Source organism: Haemaphysalis longicornis, unplaced genomic scaffold (genome assembly GCF_048455015.1).
Source record: "Haemaphysalis longicornis isolate Haplotype H1 unplaced genomic scaffold, Haemaphysalis longicornis Haplotype H1 scaffold_11, whole genome shotgun sequence".
NCBI lineage: Eukaryota > Metazoa > Arthropoda > Arachnida > Ixodida > Ixodidae > Haemaphysalis > Haemaphysalis longicornis.
In genome coordinates, this window is record NW_027526214.1 from 23,207,609 (window position 1) to 23,232,148 (window position 24,540).

At 50.3% G+C, this 24,540-nt stretch overlaps 1 protein-coding gene and 1 pseudogene across 1 annotated transcript in view; one reads left to right on the forward strand and one right to left on the reverse strand.

Moving 5' to 3' along the window:
- LOC144160604 (uncharacterized) overlaps positions 1–12,542 on the reverse strand; it is a 36,514-nt gene extending 23,972 nt beyond the window's left edge. Inside the window, exon 1 of the mRNA XM_077691845.1 lies at positions 11,642–12,542. Within this exon, the coding sequence (XP_077547971.1) occupies positions 11,642–12,542 (901 nt within the window). The remainder of the gene's footprint in view (positions 1–11,641) is intronic.
- An 8,834-nt stretch (positions 12,543–21,376) lies between these two features.
- On the forward strand, positions 21,377–24,200 carry LOC144160605 (uncharacterized; annotated as a pseudogene).
- The last annotated feature ends 340 nt before the right edge of the window (positions 24,201–24,540 follow it).

The following is a 24,540-nucleotide window of genomic DNA, read 5'->3' on the forward strand; positions in this document are numbered from 1 at the left end:
ACGCAGAAAGTCGACGCCGGACGCGGAAGACGCCACGGTTATTGCGGCTCACTTGCCGAGAGGAGAGAGAGAAAAGACCCCAGCGGCGGAGCTCGCGTTTGCTTTTAAGCCCCGCGGTCGCGAGGGAGAGTGGGAAACAGCACGAGCATAGTTATTCCACGTGCGCTGCGGGACGCGAGAACGCCGATCAGTTCTCGCTGGCGTCACCGTTTCTTACACGAGCGCTCGACTGCAGACGCTTTGGAACGACTGGTCTTGCTTCGACGCTGATTGAACTCACTTACACACACACAAACACACCTGCGCTCTAGCGCCACAGCTATCGGCCGGTATGACTGGTTTTAACACGACCGTTCCAGTGCAGACGCTTGGCCAGATTGAATGTACGCTTGCGCTGCACCGCAACAGCTCCTCCCGCCGGAAGAACGCAAGAATGCATTGGGGACGGGGAGGGGGTGCTTCCCTCCTAAATTTCACCAGTTGAGCTAAAAGCACGCAGCAACCCGTCACGCTTGACTTCCGCCCCTTGAGTAGAAAGTTCTTCGGAAGAGGCACCATAGGAGCACCGCTGAAGACTTGTAGAACGAAGCACGAGGCGACCTTGTTGCGTCTGACGACTTTTCAGTTGATGAGAGGTCAACCCTTGTAGGTAGAGGCTGAGAACTGGTGGCGTCGCGAGATTTCTGTAGGAGATGTGCTCAAGGCCAGGATCCTGGACATAGGCAAGAAAGCAAGCCCCCGCAAGCGCTACAAACCACCGCCGAGCGCGGCCAGGCCAGACCATGATGTGCAGAGTGTCCCAGCACCCTTCCAAGGAAAACAGAACTGGCGGCCAATAAGCACCTCCAATATGCAAAGGCAAGGGAATGAATTGAGAATCATTGTACAGCTGCATCATTGCCGTTTTACGCCAAGGAAGAGAAAGCCCTGCTCAAACCATCTGCATTTGCGTGCAGGGATCCTTTCTTATGTTTAACCGTAAATGCATACGGCTGCAAGCTCAGGTTACAACGCACCAATCTGCCATTTTAAATGCAGAGCATTTCAGTAACTCACGATGTCACCCGCGTTGGCGTCCGTAGTCCGCATCGCTCCCCCTACTACTATATAAAAAAATAATACCTTTCGGCGCCAGGTTTCGATCCCACGACTCTGCTTGCGGAACGCAAGGTACACGGCGCTCTACTGACTGCTCCACAAAGCCGACACGGAATGGAAGGCTACGCACGCGCTTTATATCGTTGACTCATTCAACCGTCGGCCACAGGTGGGCCCTCTACCCCGCGTCCTCCTCGCCTTCTCTCCTCTCGCAACAGCCTCTCTCCCACGTTCGGTTCGGGCGCACAAGTGGGGACGTGCGCAACACCCTCTTTCGCCGCGTTGGCTTGGATTAGATTTGGATTGGTTTGGATTAAAGTGGATTGCGTTGGATTGTGTTGCGTCATAGCCGCGGCAGGGGGTTCACGGCACGTTTTACCATCGACTTCATCGACAATGTCTACGCTGGAAGACAATTACAACAACAACCAATACGTAATCCATAGGACTTGCAGGCGCGCCCCCCGCGGAAATGCTCTGCATTTGGATCGTGCCCCGCGCGAGGGGGATGTTTTGATTTTTTATTTGACATCTGTTGAAGCCACGAGAGGGGGCGATACTCCAGCCCTAGACAGAATATGGCGACAATTACAGACCCATTTCCTCTCCATCAGACACGTCCTCCCCCACATCTATCCTACATTATGTCCCCACCTAAACTGCCCGGCATGTGGCGCTCGAGACACAACGCCACACGCCATTTGGGAATGCCCCTCTTTAACACCTCTCAGTTTACCCAAATCTGCCACTACCTGGCTGGAGGTGACTGGGAGCTCCCCAACCGAGCTAGAGCTCCTGACCACCACTAGGGCTCAAGATTACCTGGCGCGCCTTCACCACCTAAGGGACACTCGCTAGGACTAAGCCTCGCCAGGAATAAAATTGGCCGCGTATCTGCTCCTTTCGTTGCAAATTCCGTCAAAAGACGATAGTCTGCATCGGCTTTTGCGAAGTAAATGCTCCCCTTCGTTTTACCACTCACCTCTCATGTTGTTCCTCTTGCGTCGCGCTCCTCCCAAGGTAAAGACGCCAAATGTTTGCTTAAATCATTCTAAATTTCCCGCGTTCGAGTGCTCCAAACCGGGAATCTCGATGCGAACGCTGCCGTACGGCGAAGACGCGCGTTAATCGATGCGCCCTACTTCAACGTTTATAGAACCGCGTTTCCCTACTCCACGTGAGTTGCAAGCAGAACGTGGAACCTATATAGTGGAACCTTGCGTAGCTGTTGCCGGTTGTTTTCTTAAAATGGCGCCAGAAGCTATAGTGGCGTGGGCGACAGCAGGCGACGGCGGAGTGAATTCTTTTTCTGCAATTGATGAAGTATTTAATTTCGCAAAAGTGAAGCCTGTTTGAATTTTTATAAAGGAACACTGCAAATATCACTTCTGCATTGATTTGTTGTCTTATATTTGCGTAATGTCTTGTTCTTCTTTAACAATGTTGAGAAGTGTAAACATTACACCGGACATAGACGGGTAGATTTAGCTGTGACTATATAAGACTATTACGCAGGCATTGTTTTGCTTTAGCCGAGTGGCTCAATAGAGTCACAGACAGACAGACGGACAGACATACAGACATACCGACAGACCAAAATTTCTGGGTTTAAGGAGCCCAAGAAAGACTATCGTCTTTAAAAAAACTCCCACCTCCCCTCGACATTCAATCACTTTGTTTAAGTATTATACGCAGCGACAGCGTACACGGATTTCGGCTGCATGGGGCAGAAGTTAAACTCTTAGCTTATGCGGACGATATTGCTGTTTTTTGTTCAGATGTCGAAAGCATCAATGCGGTAGTGGAAATCGTCAAACGATCCTGTGCGGAGAATGGGAGTGCCGTAAACTGGAAAAAATGCCTGGGGTTCTGGCATGGAAATTGGCCATCAACCCCTAGCATCTTCGCTAACATAAATTGGGTCAGCACACCGGCAAAGTACTTAGGTGTGCCTTTGGAATTTTATAAAGACAGCGATCCGTATTGGAGGAAGGAAGCCGAAGTAATGAAAGAAAGGGCAGAAAAGTGGAAAGGGTGGAGCTTATCAATATTTTCAAGAACGACTGTGTGCAACTTATTTTTTGTAAGCAGACTGTGGTATGTCCTTCAGGTTCTTCACTGTTCCCGAGCAAATGTTCAAAGACTGCATCGTGTATTCGCTGTGTTTATATGGGGGTCAAACTGGGAACGGACAAGCCGGACAAACCTGTTTCGTGGGGTCAGGGACGGAGGTTTGGGACTAGCACACTTGTTTGTACGTCAAATTGTAACTTGTTTCTCCGCGATGTTAAGGACCCAACGTAAAGAACTATCTGTCAATTGCGCTTGGGTAGAGCGTTACCGGATATTATAGTCACGTCCAATGTTATACCTGGCGGCCTGCATGGTTTTATGAGAGAAGTTGTACTGTCATGCCGTTTCTTGGCTGTTCGATTTTCTTGGGAATACTTGTGTCAAGTAAATAGGAAAAATTTGTATAAAGACGTGTGTGATGTAGTCCTCCCGGAACCAATGTACCGGTTGATTTTTAGAGTAGGTAGGGGTAAAGATGTGCTTAAAAGAGTTAAGCGTATGCAGCTACCCCCTAGCGTAAAGACTTTTTTTCTTCAAACTGCATACTGGAACCCTCTCTGTTAAGACGTGGATGGCAGAAAAAGACTTGTTCGTTCCATGGGGAATTGACTGTAACATATGCAAAAAAGCTGAAACTATTAGGCATGTATTCATCGATTGTTGGGATGCTGTGTTCCTGTGGGATGTGCTCCAACGAACTCTGAAAAAGGATCTGCCTGTGGATGCCCAAGGCATACGGTACTTGCCTGTTGAAAATGAGGATGGTATGCCTTACGACCTGATCATGCTTGTTGGATTGAGCTCTATTTGGAAAGCAAGAATGGCCGAAAGGTACTCTGACATCGATGCGCGAAGCGCGAGACAGTATTTTAGAGAGGCAATGAGTGAATACGTGGAAAATCAAAAATATGTGTCGAATCCGCCCGAATGTATTGCAGACATGGAATCGTTGGTACACCTAAGGGACTTTTAAACACATGACGTCAACCAAAGTCAGGTTGACGGCTGTCTGTGAATGAATGTCTGTGTTCTGTATGTGCCAAAGTAGGCAATAAAGAAAAAAAAAACTGTGTAGATGCGACGCATAGGCGGAGCGGCGAAGGGACCGCGTTTTATAGCACCCATAACGTTGAGGGGACTGCGTAAGCCGGTCCCAGTCGATGACGACGTTGGCGTACTTGTAAAGCAGCGTGGACTCTAGGTGTTTGAGCCAAGCGTGGATGTTGCTTCGCCGGAGAACGGCACACCGGTTATATGCGCAGCGCGCCCGAAGGATAGGAAACCGAGGAAGAGAGAGTACTGCACATACGCCGGCCCCAGCGCGTCTGCCGCGGCTATGAAGCAACGTGCCGCGGCTATGACGCAACACAATCCAACACAATCCACTTAAATTCAATCCAATCCAAATCCAATTCAATCCAAGCCAAGCCAAGCCAAGCCAAGCCAATTCAATCCGATCGAATCCAATCCAATGCCCCTCGCGAGAGAGTGTTCGCTATCGGGGGAGGAAAGGGGGTGAGCGGCGGAGAGCACAGCTGGCGCGGCGAGGAGAATGGGGGAGGGGTGTACAACGCCGACGACGACAATGACGACGACGCCGGAGGGACAAGGCGAGTGAATCAGATGCTCTGCATCTAAAACGTTCTATGAATAAATTTTTTTTTGCCAAAGAGCGCCAAGCGGAGTGCATTTCGGTTACAGGTGCTTGGCTTAAATTGGCATTACTGCACTTACATCTAAATTTACAAGAAGGTATAGGTAATTACCAGCCTCCAAAATAAAGTGCCCGAGTGTGTAGTAACCGAGCGCCAGCCAAAGTTCAAAACGCTGCTTTATCTCCAAATTTGCGGCTACGAGGCATTCCAACTAAAGAAACACCCCAGGTCGAGCATGCTACGCCAATATATATACGATACGTCAATGTTGCGCAAGCCTAGCCAGCCAACCGCTTAACTCATTCCAACAGCATGGAAAACTTACCCTTCATGGAAAGGCGGCTGCACCTCGACTACGAGAAACATTAGCTTAGTTCGAACACAAACTCTCGGCGATATAACAAAAGTCTATGAGCTAGATAACTGAACCGGACGATTTAATTTTTCCGTGTAATACGAAAACAGAACAAATAGCGGCGTGAAAGAATTTTGTTGCGTGATAAAATCACCAAAAAAGTTTTAGGGACCGGCAATCGGCAGCAGCAGCGGAGCTGCTAGATGAGCGACTGAGCGGGGTAACCAATTTCTCGGAGATTGCAGGAACCGTGGCCTTAAACCAGCGCTTGCCACGACAATCGTTAGAATGGACAAAGGAGCGATTAGATCAACCAGAGGCAACGTAGATCATCACTTGTGGTACACCCATTGTGACGGCCTACAAAAGGACCTCGCCCCATTGGGACTGCCCCACACCAGTCAGCAACAGCAGCGGAGCTGTCAAAATGAGCAACTAGGCGGCTAAACCCGTTTCTAAGACGTTGGAGGCGGGTCTATCCTCTTGACGGTTTTTTTTTGTGCTTTTATGCTTCCTGCTGCTGCTGGGTGAATATTGTGAGCGAACTTTGGAGTGTATGTGTGCTAGGTATAATGAGGGACATATGTCTCTATTCGAAGGCAAGATTCAAGAATCGGAGTAATGGCTGCTGTGTTCGGAATGCAAATGTAGTTATCTAATTGGCTGAATTTCAGCGGTTAGTCGCAACGCTTACAAAGAGAAATTCGCGGCTGCTAAAAACCCTTGGGTATGCGTAACATGCAAAGCATCGACGCGTGGCGCACAGATTGCTGAAGTGTAGAATGAAGCAATGAACAAGAATTTTGCCTCAGAGCTGGCGGAAATTCATCACAAGCTAACTGAACAACTGGGCATCAAAGTAACAGTTGACGCATTGCCAAAAATTAAAAAAAAAACGTTCCATAAAATTCAAGAATCGATTGAAAATATGTCCAGTGGGTACGATGGAGTTCTTGTGCAGAAAGCAAAACAATCGTCGCCAATGTCACATCTCAGAAAGCGTGTTATAAGGCTTGAAGGACAAGGTGAAGAAAATAATTAGTGCCCTTATACTCTGTGAAGAAGAATCGCCTGCAAAGCTGGGCGCAGTCCACGCATTGCACGAAACAAAACACGTTTATCGTAAATGGGGATGAAGCATATGTATATATTTTGTAGCCAATTACCGGTATGAAGCTCTGCAGGATCTCAGGTTCATCTTGCAGATAAACATGAACTGCCTGTATCGCTACCGCATCGTAGGGATCTTACTGTTTGTGTAATACCGGGTTCAGACGGTGTCCGCAACTGTTGTATTCACTTTAAAAAATGATGTTATTTTACGTCTCAGCCAACCTAACTGTTTGACATATTAGTTGTTTACGTCCATAGCCGACGATACAGCTTTTGCGTTCGTAATCAGAACATATCCTAACACACAAACCCAATTCGCTTTACGACTAAGGACTCTGGAAAGGTGCCTCTGGGTCGTTCAACATCCGGTTCTAAATCTCGTACAAGCACAACAGACACGCCGTCAATTAGTACGGGCATGAAACCTAACGCTGCGCGTGCACGTCTCCCTCCTCCATCCACTAATCTTCATTCAAAACCTGCGCACGCAATAACCGTTAACAGTTCATGTTCGCGTGCTTAGAATTAAAGGGACACTGAAGTGAATTTGTCAAGCTCCCGTTTATGCTTCGACTGCGTAGACTGGCTCAAATTAGCCTACTTTTCATCGTTTATCCGGTTGACAAATCGGTAATTATTTTACAAAGCACGAAAGAAGAAAAACTACCATGCGCGGGTTCCGGCGGCCGCACCAACTAAAGCTGTGACGTTGGGAGGAGCGGGCACCGTGATTGGACGATGCCCAAGGGGAGCAACCAAACAAGTTTCGGTTTCAGTTTTGGTTCTGTAAATTACAACCGGTGGTGTTGTTGGATGGGCATTCTAAATAACTCAGTAATCATCGTACCGCGCTTCTGCCATGTTGTCAGCTGTAAAAATGCATAAAGATAAGCCTCCCAGGACGGCGTGGAATCGTAGCATTCACTAGCCGAGAGCAACGCGGTGCATGTACGCCATCCGCGTACCCGCAGACACCCAAATGTCATGCGCTTTTTCCCCATATTTGGAGCTTGCGTCCCTCATGCCTGTATCGTAAAAAGCGTGTTCGCACCAGGCCAAAGGTATGTCCATTCTGGCCTGTGCCCACTGCCTGCAAGCAGTCGGTGCTTATGGCAACAGCACGCCAACGAGAACTCGCTAGTGCGCCAGTGCAAGCCTGCGCGCGTTTTGGGAACTACTTCGTTGAGCCATGAACGTTGCGGCCCCAAATAAAGGTGAACTCAATATAGAAAACATCGGCGGAAAGCAAAAAAGTTAACTTACAAACAAAAGCACGTACCCGCGAGAATTCGAACTCGTGACTTGTCAAACACTTGCGGTGACATACCTAGCGCCCCAGACCACTCAGCCACGGAGCTTTTTTTTTCCATTATCGGCTTGGTACAGCGCACAAAAAACAAAACCATGACACATGCCTCCACACAGCATAATGGTAAAAAAAAAACTTTTAACAATGACACATGTCTCTCCCAACATAATGATAAAACCCTTCCCGCTGCTACGGGTGGCTCGTGTTAAAAGCGTTTCAGGTTAACTAGTTCATCCAATATGTTAGCCCAATCAGGTTTCTCATCTTGCATTTTCATTACATCTCTGATATAAGCAATGCTTTCAATAAAGTATTCGCTTGCCGGTCGTGCATTCGGGTCTGCATGTCTCACGGCCATACGAGGTTTCCAGAGACTGTGCAGGCTCAAGGCCATAAACATGTCAAGTGGGATGCCTCCATCATTACGCGTTGGAAGGAAACGTATTCCATACGGGATACCGGTAGTTCTTTCTTTAGTGTCCGCTGTAGAATGTCCCAGTGGAACACTGCGTCAGAACAGTCCAAGAAAATGTGTTCTATAGTTTCCAGTTTACCGCAATGTCGACAATTCACTGACCCAGCTACAAGTATTCCTTTCTTTCGCAGCCAAGGACTGACGGGTAGTGTTCAGGTATGTAATTGAAAGAAGAAACTTTTGACTGTTGACTTGAGAGGCATTTGCTTAACTCTTCTTAACACATCTTTCCCCGTTCCTGCACAGTATAACGAACGATAAACAGGTACCGGTAATGCCACATCGAATAAATCCTTGTACAGTTTCTTTCTAGGCACCAGAGCAAGGTATTCGCAGGAAAACCTGCCTTTAGGAATTGAAAGGCCATAACGACCTCTTTCATGTAGCCTCGTGGTGCTCTTGGTTTTATGGCACTGGAAGACACAACAAAATCTGGCAAATAATTCACCAATCTCGTCTGCACAACTGTTCGTAGATATGGGTCTGTCTGGTCTCTCGGGAAAATAAACCTTGAGACAACCTGCCTAAGAAATAGGTGCATCAGTCCAAGACCTCCCTTTTTAACGGAAATGAAGAAATTCGTACGACTCATGCGCTCCCATCCTGAGCGCCAAATATACACAGCAAAAACCCTGTGAATTTTTGGCACGTTGACCCTTGACATGCACAACACCTGAAGCACATACCATAATTTAGCAACCAAAAATACATTACAGACACAAGCGCGCGAAAATATTGACATATCTTGACCCCCCCATTTTAGCGTTTCACTCCGGACTCTTTCAGTTTCCTCAGACCAGATCTCAGTGGGTTTCTGGTACCATTGTAATGGCACACCAAGGTATCCAGTGGGGGAGGTGTTCCAGTTGACGTTTGCAAATTCCTCTGGCGTGCCCTCCCAGTCTCCATGCCAAGTGCTTATGCATTTTCTCCAATTGATAGCGCTTCCTGTCTGCTCACAAAATTCTGCCGCTGTTCGAACCGCTCTACTGACGCTCTCTTTGTCAGTGCACACAACCGCAACATCATCAGCATAGCAAAGAATCTTTACCTCACTCTTGTGCAACGTAAAACCTCATATCTGGTTACTATTTAACAATTTCAGACAAAACGGTTCCAGGTAAATAGCAAACAGCAGGGCACTTAAAGGAAATCCGTGCTTCACGCCTGACACAACCGAAAAACTCTCGCTAACTTTTTTATTTACTATCAGGCTCGTGAAACTGTTTGTATAACTCATCTTAACCCCCTCTAAAATAATCGAGCCGACATTCGCCTGTTCAAGCCCTGAAACAGGATATCATGTGTTACTCGATCAAAGGCCTTAGCCAGAACTAACTGCAAGATAGCAACTCGTCCTCCCAATCAATCAACGGTTTCTAAAAGACTCCGAAACACGTGGAGGTTTGTCGTTATTGAGCGACCTTTTATGCCGCAGGTTTGGTGTTGGCCAACAATTGACCGAATAACACATTTTAAACGTTTTGCCAGAACTTTCATAAATACCTTATAATCTACATTTGCAAGTGTAATTGGTCTGTATGCTTCGACGGATAACAATTTTGTTTCATCATCCGTTTTGGGGATAAGTGTTACATGTGATCTACGGAAGGACGGAGGCAACGTCTTTTCCTTATACGCGATCCATATAACGTTGCACAGAGTCTCTGCAAGTTCACATTTAAACGCTTTCTAAAAAGAAGCGCTGAGACCATCAGGCCCAGGCGCTTTTCCTCGACTTAGTTCATCTATGGCCTGTTCTATTTCCTGAACACTAATAGGAGCCTCCAAGTTTGCTTTAACCTCTTCGTCCAGCTTCGGTACGAGTGGTAAACACTGCTCCTTAAATCCATCTTTGTATGGATGACGTTGGCCAAGGACATGTCTATAGTGCTCCACAAATGCACGTTCAATCGTTTGTTTATCTCGAGTGACAGCACCAGCGTATGAAATCGCCACTATATTGTTCTTGGCTGCGTATCGCTTTTCGTCTTCGAGAGCATGTTTCGTGGGCATTTCGCCTAACCACAATCTTTCAGCCCGGGCCCGTATTACCGCTCCCTTATATCTTTCTGTTTCAAGCGTCTCTAGTTGTGTCTTTACCTCTCTAATACTGCGTGTGTGGGTTCCGGGTTGTAGGCTGTCTGCAAATAACAAATAGTCCAACTGACATTTTAGTTCTTTCTCTTTGTTTCTTTCTTTAACTTTTATTTCGCTGGACCTTTCAATTGCTGCGATTTTAACCTCTTCTTTAAAGCGTTCCCATAATAAGATGGCATCTTCGGTCTTCCCCTGGAGAATGTTCTTAATCTTGTCCTTTACTTTATCCACAAATGCCTCATCCTGCAGAAGTTTCGTATTTAACTTCTACTGATCCCACTGAAACCTTCTGGCTCTTGGTTGAGATCCAATGTCAAACATTACCAGACTGTGGTCACTAAACGCAACATGTTCCACCTGGTAATTTCTACACAAGATAAGCAGCACTGTATCAACATATGCGCGGTCGAGACGAGCATGACTCCCGCCCTGGAAATGAGTGAACTGGGTAGGTTTATCTTTCGCTATTAGGAGTGCCACGTCTTCCAAACTGTGTTCATGAACAATTGTGTTTATTAGTAACGCACTTGTGTCACGTTCAGATATTTTCATAACCCTATATCATGGACAACATACACAATTAAAATCGCCTAACATAACCACATGTGTTGCGCTATTTAGGTACCGATCAAGGCGATCAAAGAATGTTTTACGTTTACTTTGCTTGTTAGGCGCATAAACACAGATAACAAGCCATTCAATACCTGAAAACTTAAAGTCACAAACAAGCATGCGCCCAGTTTCACACGTAATCACTTCATCCACAATAATGCCGATGGTATTCCGTAAAAATAGTACACGTCCCGCCGATGTACCCACAGCATGGGAGACACAAACACTATAACGCTCCCGGAAAGGTTGCACCATGTGATTCGTTTGTTCCTCACTTTCTACTTTTGTCTCCTGAACAGCGATGATATCCAGGTTTTTTTCCATGAATAGGCGCGAAAGCTGGTACTGTTTTTTCTTCGAGGCCAGCCCTCTTACGTTAATCCTGCCTACGCGTAAATTTGCTGTTAAATTTACAGCCATCAGGAGAAACGAATAACATGATGCTTACACTTTTTATCAACGGGTCAACGAGAGTCTCACAGTTCCTTGGGGCCAAGGCCGCCGTTCCAATTGGAGGCATCTTTGTAAACATAGACGCGACGACGCGGTACTGTCCTCACGATCCACGTATCCACGGCGGTGTTTTGTCACTAGCTTTCCGATCCTTCTGATTGTTGGGCTTTAGTTTCAAGGTAGCTCGGCGTAACACAGCTGTCTTTGACGGCGGTTCGCCAGTTGCCGTTGTCTCCACTTCCTGTTCAATGCCGTCGTCGCTCGGTCGTGGCCGTTTTGCCAGCACAGCACCGGACGAGTTGTCATCAACAGCTTCTGGCACCTCCATCTCCTCGGCAATGTCATTGGATTCCTTGCTGGGTTCTTCATTTGCAGCAGGAGATGCAGCAGAGGGTAACCCTTCGTCACCCGGTGCGGTCCCGTCACCATGTGTGATATCTTCTTTCCCTCAGAGGAAGGAGTTGGCTCAGGTTCTAACGAGGGCCCAGCTCCTCCACTCGCGGCCTCCTCTGCGTCAGCCTCATCCATGAGGTGTTCAGACTTGTCCTCCACACCAGTAGGACCAGCAACTGTGGCGTACGTCTTCACGCATTCGCTGTCTGGATGTCCGAAGCGCCGACAAAGTGAGCAACGCGGGACGAGGCACTCACGCCTGACGTGACCCTGCCTGTTGCAACGCAGGCAAAGTTGCGCCCTGCCCGGAACCACCACAAGCGTTAATTCCCCGCCCACACTTAGCTGGTGCGGTAAATCTTCCGGCATGACGCCAGCCTTTAGTCGAATAGTCACATGTCGCGTCGTGGAGCCTTTTTCAACGCAACCTGGCGCCCGCCAACGTTCTCGAGAGACGTCAGTCACCCTGCCGTACTGAGCAAACGCCGAACGCACCTCGTCATCCGGGACGCCATGCAGAAACCACTGCAGCTTCAAACGCAGGTCCTGGTTATTCGGATCAATTACGAGACACTTTCTCTCCTTCACCTTCACGTCTCCGACGGCCAGCATCTTCTTCACAGCGTCCGCGCTGCTGAAGGTGACGACCCACACGTGATTCATTTGGTACGCCCCCAGAGCAATCACTTCTGGGAGCAACGCCAAACGCGTGAGCGCGTCTCGAAAATCTTCTACGCGGTAGGGCCTGGCACGCATACCGCCGTGTAAAAACACTGTGTTGGTCACATATTTTCCGGTTGGCAGTTGGGGAAGAGTCACTTGATAATCCTGGTTACCATTTTCGCGGTCAAAAAACCTGTTGCCGCGGCCAGACTGCGCCGCTGTCACCGCTCCGACGGAGCTCATGATCCCGCGTCCGCACTCTTCGGTTGCCGGAAGTGTAGAGGTTTAAGCCACGGAGCGGGCTCCACCGGCCGTGCTAATATAGGGTATATATTGTACCACCAGTTTACACTTTTATTTAGTTTTGGCATTTCAAGCAGCTTAGGTGACTATTTGTTGTATTGCACTCGTGCAGGAAGCGTCGCCCGAGTTTCCACAGCAGATCACGTCTAGCAATTGCATTTCGTAGACGGAAAAGCGTTCGCAGATTCGTAGTCGTGCTGCTGACCGCTGTGCGTGTTCGCCCAGCGCAAAAAAGTGCTTCCCACGCCTTAGTTTTACGCTGTACGGTAAAATATAAGTTGATTTTATTTCCTTAGTACCTATAATGACTTCGCTGACTCTTCTCCCCCATTCAAGAGGCCTTATCTTTTCCTACTGGCGTACCAGTCAGCGAAGTGTCGCATGTGCGCTTGTGCAGCGCTTGTTTGAAGCGACCTTGATTTGGAGCTCGATACAGTGTACAAACCAACCAAGTAAAGAAAGGCACATTTTTCCATTCACAAACGTGTCCTGGCTTCGTTTCAACTGAGAGAATGAATTGCGACGACCCGTCGGCGGCCGGCGGACGAAACGCTGGGCCGACTGACTCTGTCTGAAGGCCGGGGAGCCGTGCAGTAGCGCAGCCAATTGCGAGCTCGGGTCCTCGTGACGTCACACAAAAACGCCGCAGAAAATGGGCGAGCGTAAAGGGAGGAGGACAGCATTTTTGAATTAATTTTTCTAGTAAATAAAATCGCGTAAACGCACCCAGGGTGGTCGAAACATGGCCTGGGGACTCCGGACTACTATTTGCACAAGTAATACCGCAATGTTTACATATCACTTCAGTGTCCCTTTAAGAGACATCGCGACGGCGGGTTTCGGTCGTTTTAGGGAGAAGTCGTTTGGTAGGCGTTACCTAGGCTTCGCGGGAGCAGCGTTTGTTTATGTCCGCCTACCCGTGTGAGCGATCGTAGCAGCAACGAAGGAAAAAAAAAACAAAGAAGAGCGTTTAGCGAAAACTGAAGTGGAGTACGACACTTGGGGCTACGGCGCCATATCTCTCACTGCCTTTCCCTCACACATATTTTATGTGTCGCCACCAAAGAGCGCCATCCTACTGACACTTTCCCCAGACGCTGTTAAATTCTTCGCTAATCCAAACACGTGACGTTTGAACGGAACGTTGAAACACTATACGCAACAACATGCTCGCTGCTCCCTCTTGCGGGGCTAATCCCTATAACGTGACAATTTCGCGGGAAGTTAAAACCCGATTTAAAATTTCTGGCCGGCGGCGGCGGCGCACTACAAGGTAGCAGCAGAGTAGCGCACGCCACCGTATTTTCTCTGATCACGCGAACAGACGCAGCCGAAATGCGCCGGGGCGGAGAAGACTGCAGCTCGCGCTGCGCACAAACGTCAGGTTAGGGAGTCTAGTAACCTTGAGTGCATCTTTTACGCCCATCCATGCTTCAGTTTAGATTCCGCAATCATCTCATAACCGCATACCGTCGTTAGCTGCCGACTGCGCAAGTTGCCAAAGGGGCATCAGTGCAGGCGAAGGGGAAAATAGTTGTGAAAGAGGTGTCAGCGGTGGTGAGGAGGACCTCCATACCAATGCTAAAGCAAATCGATGACTCCGGAATAAGAGGAACGCTCCGAACGCCGTCGAGGTAGGTCGCATCTTCGACCCGCTCCTGCCCTTACGTCCGCGCGTGAAGTCTCGCTTTTCGCTCGCGTCTCTGGTTACGGTAGCACGTCGCTATGCGACAGTTCTTTTAAGAACTCAATATCCAGAGCGCGCGATATGGCTACGAGCCGCAGCCTGCCGCCAACCTCGACCAGCGCGCCTCCGGCACGCGCGCACCTTCTCCCCGCCGCACGAACAGCTACAGCTGTCCCCGCGGCCTGGACAGGCTCATGGCCTCCTGAAAGGCCATCCTCCAGCAGCAGAAGCGCGCACAGCAAATAGTGGGCATGTTGGAGGGTAAGCCAGTTCTTCTATGCCTCCCGGCGCGCGTGCCTGCTGTGCCAAACGCCGAGCAGACCCAGGATGCGACCGGCGTAGCGCCACGTGCTCTGCCGGGCCCCGCGAGTGCACCGGCGGGTTGGACTCCGCGCGGGTGGCGCTGACGCCCGACAGCGAGGGTGATGCCACCGCTGCGTCCCGTGCCACCACCCGGCCCACACAGGAGGAACTGATGGATGAGACAGGGCACCTGAAGCGCCCCCGAGACGCGTCCGACGGCTCGGACGACGAGCGTCCCGCCAACGACGGAGCAGACGACACCGGGGAGGCAGCCATTCCCTGACACCTCAAGCGACGAGCAGGGGAGGCCGGGGCGATGTCACGAGCCCGCGTGACCCCTGTCGCACCACACGCCCTCCTGGGCCCTGCCTCCGTTGCCTCCGAGGTTGCTGCGAGCCCCAGCGAGCCTCTGCCGCACGGCGCACCGTCTCCGAGCGGCGCGCCTGGCGTCGCTACTCCGCCGGGCTCCGCGCACGATGGCGGCGCCCATGACACAAACGGACGGGTGGGCGGCGCGCTCGCCGTGAACGCCGCGGGCGGCGGCAGCCCCCCGGGTGCCCACACGCCTCCCGGATGTGCCGCAGAGTAGACTCTGCAGCAGAGCAAGTCATGGCGGCGCAAAGCCAAGAAACTGGCTGCGCGGCGCCCTTTCACGCAGCTGGCCGCCGGCACATGCCTGTTCCGCCCCGCGGACCGTACCGCCTCCTTCCTCACCATATCGAGGGAGGCCATAGCGCGGCATCTCGCCGGCACCCCAGGATGTCCCAGGTGAGGGTCAACACCCGTCTGAACGTGGTCGCGGCCGACGCTGAGACGGACGAGTGCCTGGCTGCACTCCTGGCCACTAAGAGTGTGGCTGGCGTTGCCGTCCGCGCCGGCCGCCGCGCGAGTTGAGGCACGAGCCGCGGCCTCGTGTTCGGGGTGGACCCTCACCTAACCACCGAGGAGATCCTGGCAAACCTGGACTGCGAGGCGCCGGTAAGCAGCGCGGTGCAGAAACCGGACGGAGCAGTGCTGCTGGAATTTGCTGCCCCCTCCCCCCTTCCCTTCCTGGAGGTCCTCAAGCTGCTGCTGCCCGTGCGAGGCTGCAGACCGCGGCCAGCGCAGTGCGCTCGCTGCGGCCGCTTCGACCACGTGACAGTCTGCTGCCGGGCCAGTGAAAGGTGTGCACGCTGGGGCGGTGGCCACACTGCCCAGCAGCGCACTGCCTCAGCACTTCACTGCACCAACTGTTGCGGCCCGCACGCTGTGACCAACCCTCGCTGCCCCCGGTGGCAGCACGAACGCAAGGTAGCCACGGCCATGGCACGAGCACTCCAGCCTGTGCCCCGAGCTGAGGCCCTGGCAACAGTGCGCACTAGGCAGCCACTGAGCTATGCGGACATGGCCAGGTGGCGCACAGGCCAGCAGCAGCGGCCCACCACCAGCCAACGACACCAGCAGCAGAGGAAGCCCACCAGGCGCCCACCTGCCCAGCAGCCCCCAGCCGCACAGCCCGGGGAGCATCAGCTGCCATCAAGCACTGCTGCCCCCGGCCCGGATCAGATAGTGCCCATTCTCCTGGCCCTGGTCCACAGCCTGGTGGGCCGCCTGCCTGCTGAGGAACCTGCCCGCCTGGCCGCCACAGCCACCCTGGCCCTGCTGAACCCCTCGACCCCAGGCCCCAGCTGCTCCTGTCCTCCTGAACCCAGCCCCAGCCGTCCCACTTGACCCCTGGGCGGACCAAAGAAGAACTTTCCCACCTCCGCATAGGGAATTATCCCGGGCCGAGGCAACGAAGTTCCGGCAATTGCAAACGGAGACCGTGCTCACGCCGGCGCTTGCGCGTCACGTGTGCCCGGAACTCTATGAGAGTGCTACGTGTAGCGTCTGTGAACTGGAGACAGCGACGCTCGCCCATATAATGTGGGGATGCAACAGTGCTGTGCGCGATGGGGGGGACAATGTGCTGTGCCCGACGGACACATACCCTCCGGAAGTGCGCGTGTGCGGGGGTTCCGTGGAACTCCAAGAACAGCGACGGGCGATCCAGCGGCTCGAAGACGCCCTGGCGAAGCAAAGGCAAAAGGGGATATCCAATCCGCCTACCCCTCCCGGCAGCGATGCCAGGGACGGTGGGAAGGACGGAGGAACCGAAGTAGCCGGAGCTAAGCCGGGCCCAAGTCTCCGAGGTCTACGTCCAAGACATTAGGACTCTTACCTAAGTCTACGACAGGGGTGAAACCGAGCCCTGCGTGGCCGGTGTAACCCTGCACGCCGGTTTCGTTCAATAAAGTCTTTTCTCTCTCTCTCTCGAAGACCAGGCGAACACAATTGCACAACACTTCGAACACTACACCAGCACTTTCATAACACAAAGCATCATGTGAGAAGAAGTAGTTGCGAGACACTAATAAGTCGAACTCATCCTATAACACGCCATTTTCACTTCATGAGCTGAAGGTCGCACTCGGTACCTGTAAACCTTCAGCTCCAGGTGCAGACAGGATTTTATACACAATGATACAACACTTACATGCAGACACGCTTGAAACATTTCTTCACCTCTACAATAAAATATTTCTTTCGGGGCACTTCCCACGCTCTTGGAGGGAGGTCATAGTAGTGGCTTTCCTAAAGGAAGGGAAGGACCATTCCTCTCCCGCCAGGGATTGCACCATTGCCCTGACAAACTGCCAGTGTAAGCTCTTCGAGAAGATGATAAACAGGAGACGTGTACTTCTTAGAGTACAATGGTCTTTTCGAGAGCTGCCAGGCGAGCTTCAGGGCGGGGCGATCTACCAACGATCAACTCGTTGCGTTAGAGTCTTATATCAAAGATGCTTTCCTCCACAAGCTGTACTGTATGACAGTCTTCTTTGATCTTGAAAAGGCGTACGATACTGCTTGGCGGTACGGCATCTTTAGCGACTTGAAGTCTTTTGGCATGTCGGGTAACATGATGAACACGCTTGCCAGTTACCTGTCTGAAAGAACGTTTCGCGTGCGAGTTGGAACTGCACTTTCTAGGGTTCATGTGCAGGAAACGGCGTGCCGCAAGGTGGAGTTTTGAGTTGCACTTTGTTTATTGTAAAAATGAATTCTCTTCGGAAGGCGCTACAACCATCGATTTCCTGCTCCATTTACGTAGACGACGTTCAATTATCCTTTAAGTCTTGTAACCTGTCTGTCTGCGAGCGCCAAGTCCAACTTGGTGTTAACAAGCTAGCTGGTTGGGCAGACAGCAACGGTTTTAAATTTAATCCAGGGAAGTACACTTGTGTCTTGTTTTCCAAGAGGCATGGCATCCGGCCGGACCCAGACATTCATCTCAATGGTGTCTCTATTCCTGTCAAGACAGAACACAAGTTTTTAGGTATAATCTTTGACGAAAAGCTCACATTCATCCCACACATAAGAGAACTAAAACATAAATGCTTAAACACACTCACTAACCTGAAGGTTCTGTCGCACATTTCTTTTGGTGCTGACAAACAACTTCTTTTACGTGTTTTTACCAGATTGATGGGTTCCCGATTGGACTATGGTAGCGTTGTTTATGGGTCAGCCACAAAAACATCCCTCAGAATGCTGGACCCTGTGCTTCATCTAGGGCTCCGTTTGTCGTGTGGTGCCTTTCGGACTAGTCCAGTCGAAAGTCTGTATGTAGAGTGCAACAAATGGAGCCCAGAACGTCAGCGAGCCTACACAGACCTGCTTTATGCTTTTAAAATCTCATCAATGCCTCACCATCCTTTTAGATCAGTTTTTTATGATACATCCATATCTCAACTTCTCACTAATCGTCCATCCGTCTCTGCTCCCTTCGCTTTCAGAGTAAGAGAAGAAGCGTCGCAGCTTGATGTCATGTTCTCAGGCACCATCAAAACCTCCGCTACTGAACTTCTAGTACCGTGGCAGCTTCGCCCGATATCATGTATATCTTTTATAAGTGTCGAGAAAAACTGAGTGCGTAGAATCGCGATCGTGCAACATTTCTTGCCTCTTCAGCACAAATATAAGTGTGCTGAATTTTACACGGATGCTTCAAAAACTGCCACAACTGTTTCCTGTGCTGCGCATGGGGCACCTTTAATGTCTGTAGAACTATGAATAGAAATACAAGTATCTTTACGGCAGATGACTATGGCACACTTCTTGTAGTTCAACATATGTTTTTAAGTTGAATTCCGAAATCTGTAATATATACTGTTTTATTAGGTGCTGTGCGTACATTATCCTCACAGAAGTCTTAAAACCATGTGGTCAATGCTCTCATTAGTACTATTATGTGTGTGCATGCGTTAAACCTTGAGGTGACCGTGTTCTGGGTGCCAGGGCACTCTGGAATTCCAGGTAATAAGAACGCAGACCGAATGGCGGCCGCTGCTGCCCTTACAACTACCGTTGACATAACAATACCCTACACCGACCTCAAATCACACATCAGACAACACCTTCGCACAACATGGCAAGCACACTGGAATCAACAGACTGACAACAAACTACACATTATAAAGCCACTCTTGGGAGCATACACCACTGATACAACAGACACAACGAAGTTACCCTGGCTCGATTACGGATAGGCCACACGCATGCAACACATTCCCACCTGCTCACGGGATCTCCAAGAGCACGGTGTAGCAGGTGCGGGGAGGGCCTATCCGTAGTTCACATACTAATAACATGCAAGGCACTTCACACAACACGGCACAAACACTTCAGAGGACTCTAGAGACAACATATCCCACTACATCCATCGCTGTTTCTAGGTGACGATGCCAGTGTTTCTATGAAACGTGTGTTTGATTATTTTTCAGATGTTAATTTTTAAACCTTATCTCAAATCACGCATAATCAAACCTGGCCCTATACACCAGCTATCACAATTACCTTTAATTGATTTTACTATATCCGATATATATGTTTTTATACCTACCTTTTTGTGGGAATCACTTCGCTTCATTATATAACTTCTTTTCTGGCGCTCTTTGCCCTCGTTGGCCTTGCGCCATGAAACACCAACTATCATCATCACAATATGTTATTGGTTTTGTTGCTTTTGTGCGTATATGTCGGTGCAAAGGATGCTCATCGAGTTTTTTCATAAATTTTCAATTGTGGCTCAGCCATCACCGTTTTGTGTTTTATATTCCTGGTCTTCACCCATTAGGGCGCCATAGTGCACAAGTCTGGGGACATTTGTAGGAGCCGCGGGGCATATGTAATTGGCGGCAACGGGGTAAAGGCCGCGAAGAGTTGCGTAAGCAGATGGGAGAATGGTGACTGCCATCCCAACAACGTGGTCTGAAGGCCAGACGTGTTATCAATGCCACCATTTATTTCTGTCGCATATTCTGCGCCGACGTCACCACTGCGCAGCGCGCAGGGTTACGTGCGCATCTTTCGTTACGTCGCGGTGGCAGCTATCGCCGCCCCTCTTCCTCGTCCCCCTTGCTCTCTTACATTCGAACTGGATATAAGCGAGCCTGGCTTCGACAACAAATCAACGTTCTGCTCTCTTGCTGACCGGCGTAAGCTCTGTACTTCGGCGCGCATTTGTGCGGCCCGTGGGATGCCACAGTGGCGAAGAGGCTTGCCGACGCGATAGTCGCTAAAAAGGAACCCGGAGACCGCAGCACGCCGTTGGATGACATGGCCCATCTCAACCTCCCAGACTTCGACGAAAGCAAAGATGAGTAGAAACCGTACCAAATCAAGGTTGAGGCTTACTTCGAAGCGAACGCCGTTGAAAATTCAGCAGAAAAGAGAGCATTACTAAAGTGGCACTGAGAACGCACACGGTACAGACTTTGGCAGGGAAAGTAGCACCACGCACGCCAAATTCTTTGACCTATTAAGAAGCAGTGGCCACGCTCAACGAGTATTATGACCCAAAAAGGAACGAAATTGCAGAAAGCTACAAATTTTTCAACCGCTGCCAAGCTGAAGGGGAGCCTATGCATGCCTTTTTGGTGGAAATTCGTCTGATAGCTGATAACTACAACTTCGGAGGCGCGCTGGACCGGATGCTACGGGACCGCATTGTTTGCAGCGTACGTTCTAGTGCATTGCAGATACAGCTATGGTCAAAAAAGGACTTAACGCTGGGAGAAGCAGAAGCTAGAGCAATGGCAGCCGAGGCCGCAGAAACAGACGTAAAAAAGATGAACGCGGAGGACACACCACTACTAAAAGTAGATGCGTCTGGAAAAAGGTACCTACAGCGGGAACGGGAGACTTCTCAAGTTGAAAGCTGTGGCAGATGCGGTAGTAGAAAGCACGATGATTAGGGTTGTCCCTGGGCCAGATCGCGGTGTTAGCAGCGTAAACGTAAAGGGCACCTTGCACGAAAGTGCTAAAGCCGTGCGCCGCATGCAAACGACTCGAGAGCGGTGCGAACCAGCGCTTTGACTGTCAGAGAAGGCTTGTATAACGAGGAAATGGAAACAGCCTATATCTGGACAATTGCGTCTAAAAGGAAGAACGTTCTGGAACCCTCCTTCACCGAGTATTCACGTGGGGAGGCATTGAAGTGACAATGGAGGTAGACACCGGGTCACCAATTCGCGTCATTTCTCGCGAAATTTATGAGAAGCACCGCAGGCAGTGACCAAGCCTAAGAGCCTCCAATATCAAGCTTTCCTGCTACGTACGCCGCTTACCTGTCCTGGCAGAACTTCAGTTACGCGTCTGCTACGAAATGGTGTCCGTGGACTGTGTGCTGACTGTGTTAGACTGTGCAGGGCCAAGCCTGTGCGGCCGTGATTTGCTTCGTTTGCTCGACTACGCAGGAACTTGAATGCTGCAGGTAGCAGCACGAGACGTCCCTCCGGAAGATGACGAAAGCAGCCACCGCATCAACAGCATCTTCGTGGACTACCAGGACGTCTTTTCTGCAGACCTGGGCCTCATCGAGGGAACCCCTGCCAGTCTGCACCTAAAAGACGGCGCCATTTCAAAATTCTGTAAGGCACGACCTCTTCGTTACGCTTTGCGCGATCAAGTAACGCAAGAGCTGGACAGGCTTCTTTAAATACGAGTGTTATTGCCAGTAAAGCATTCCGATTGGGCAACGCCAATTGTCGTGGGGTTAAAGAAATACGGCACTGTCAGAATTTTCGGGGATTTTAAATCCACCATGAACCCAGCTTGTGCCACTGAACAATATCCGTTGCCCATGATTGAGGACATGTTTGCTCGCTTAGGTGATGGTGACTGCTTTAGCACTCTCAACCTGCGCGATGCATACAACCAAGTACCACTTGACGAAGCAGCAAGAATAGTCTGCATTATTATCACGACCAGAGGCCTGTTTTGCTCTAATAGGCTGCCGTTCGGAATAGCATCCACCCCGGTAATCTTTCAAAGAATGATGGATGAGGTGCTGGCAGGTCTGCCGTGCGTGCAAGCTTATCTAGACGACGTGCTTGTGTCGGAAAGAAGGAATGATAATGGCGAGCGACTAAGAAACGTAATCCAGCGCTTCCGCGAAAGGGGAATAAAGCTCAGATTTGATAATTGCGAATTTCGGAGACCGTCTGTGACGTATCTCGGGCACCGAATCGACCGAGATGGTCTTCACCCGACAGAAAAGAACGTCGACGCTATTGTTGAGGCACCAAGTCCGTGCAATGTTACCGAACTGCGCTCGTTTCCAGGAATGCTGACGTTTTACCCGAAGTTCCTGCCGAGCATCTCAACTACGCTTTTTCCTTTATATCAGCTGCTGGAAAAGAATTCGCGCTGGAACTGTAAGGAGCAGCAATTATCTGCTTTCACAGCTGCGAAGCAAAGGCTCAAAGATGCCCAAGTTCTCGTGCCTTTCTATCCAAACAAAGAGTTGAAGTTGGAATGTGACGCATCACCCAACGGTGTCGGAGCAGCTCTGTTCCACACGGTAGGCAATGTTGATAAACCTAATGGGTTTCGTTCCAGAACATTGACACAAGGTGAGCGGAAGTACTCTCAACTCGAACGAGAGGCGCTGGCGCTCATTTTTGCCGTAACAAAATTTCGTGACTATCTTCTAGGGCGAGAGTTCACGCTGGTGACCGACCACCAGCCACTTCTGGGCCTGCTGAGACCGGACCGCCAGACACCAACGAAGGCCGCCGCCCGAATCCAACGGTTGGCACTTTGCCTCGGGGCCTACCAATACAAGCTTCAGTACACTCCATGGAGGCACATGTTCAACTCCGACGCCCTGAGCCGTCTTCCCCGGCGAGTTCCGGAACCTGTCCCGGATGATAAACCGGCCGAGTACGCTCTGTCCCTGGAAACACTGGACGAAGGAGGAGTTACCACACGTGAGCTGAAGGTTTTGACTGCCACAGACCCTGTCCTGTCCAAGGTTAAACGTTATACACTGAACGGGTGGCCTAAAACAAAAAAACTCCTTGCACCATTTGGTCCTGCCATACTTTGACCGGAAGTTGGAGTTGTCAGTGGCGCATGAGCTACTCTACTGGGGAACCCGTGTAGTGGTAAAGGAAGAGGTTCGTACTCGAGTTTTGCGTCTTCTGTATGACACGCACCAGCGACCGTCTGCTATGAAAGCTGTTGCATGGTCTCTGTTTTGGTGGCCAGGGTTGGATAGAGATATAGAGCAAATATTCTCTTCGTGTCAAAGCTGCATCCAGAACCTACCGATGCCTACAGCAGCTCCACCTTTCAGCTGGCCAGCGACGAATGAGAGATGGTCTCGTGTTCACGTGGATTTTGCGGGTACGATCGCAGGAAAAATGATTCTGGTGCTGGTCGACACGCATACAAAATGGGTCGAAGCCATACCCCTGGTGCACGCTAACAGTGAAATAACGGTAAACTGCCTGCGTACTATTTTTAGCAGGTGTTGTGTCCCACGAACATTAGTTTCTGATAATGGGCCGCAATATACCAGCCAGGAATTAGAGACATTTGTAAAGCACAACAACATACTGCATCTAAGGTGCGCCCCCTACCACCCCCAGTCGATTGGAGCTGCAGAAAGAGTAGTGCGAACTATAAAGCAGGGGCTTCGAAAAATGAGAGGAGGGAAGATGGAGGACCATCTAGTGCGACTCTTGTTCAACTACCGGAGAACTCCACAAAAAATTGGGAAGTCACCAGCAGAGATGCTTCTCCGTTACTAAGTGGGGTCCCGGCTGGACTCGTGTTTTCCTTCTACCCTTGCAGAGCCGTCGCAGGGTCAAGACGACTGGACCTTACTACCAGAGACCCGTGTTTATGTGCGGAACTATGGTAACGGTGACAAGTGGATACCAGGACGGGTCACGACTGCGTCTCGGTCCAGAATGGCTACCGTGGAAACTTCGGGAGGACTGGCCCAGTGGCACGCCGATCAAGTGCACTTGTAACGCAACAGTTCAGTGGAGCAGCAGAAGCAGCAGCAGCCTGACGGTGTGATCGAGCAACGCCTGGCATGCAGCCCGCCAACGACAGCAGAGGAGGGTGATCCGGCAACCAACATGCCTCGGTGCGCAAACTCTCTGGTACGGGTCCCCGGCGTCGCCTCCCCTCCTCATCGTACGACCAGATGAGCCCCCATGGACAACACTGCAAGAAGCCCCCAACAAGTCCTCAGACGTTCTAAGCGAACACGCCGACCGGTGGAGCGTTTCTAATTTTAAGGAGAAAAACGTGTTGCTTCTTATACTGCTTATCGTAGCATAGGATAAAATACCGACTATTCCGGAAAGATTATTTAGGACATCTTCTACACAATTGTTCCAGAACATGTGTTCTTCAAAGAGTACACCAAGGCTTTCAGTAACGTACAAAATTTCTGTAGCTCTAAATACGTGTTTTAGATAATTTCATTCTGCAATCCTTTCTTTCCTGTTGGAAACAATACTGCCTTCTTTTCACTTGTGTTCATTGTAGGAGGGTTTGCCACGCTCCAGGTATTAAGGTGATTTTGCAAGTGGTTGGCTTTGTTTAATAATTTTGGAATGCTTTTGTCGT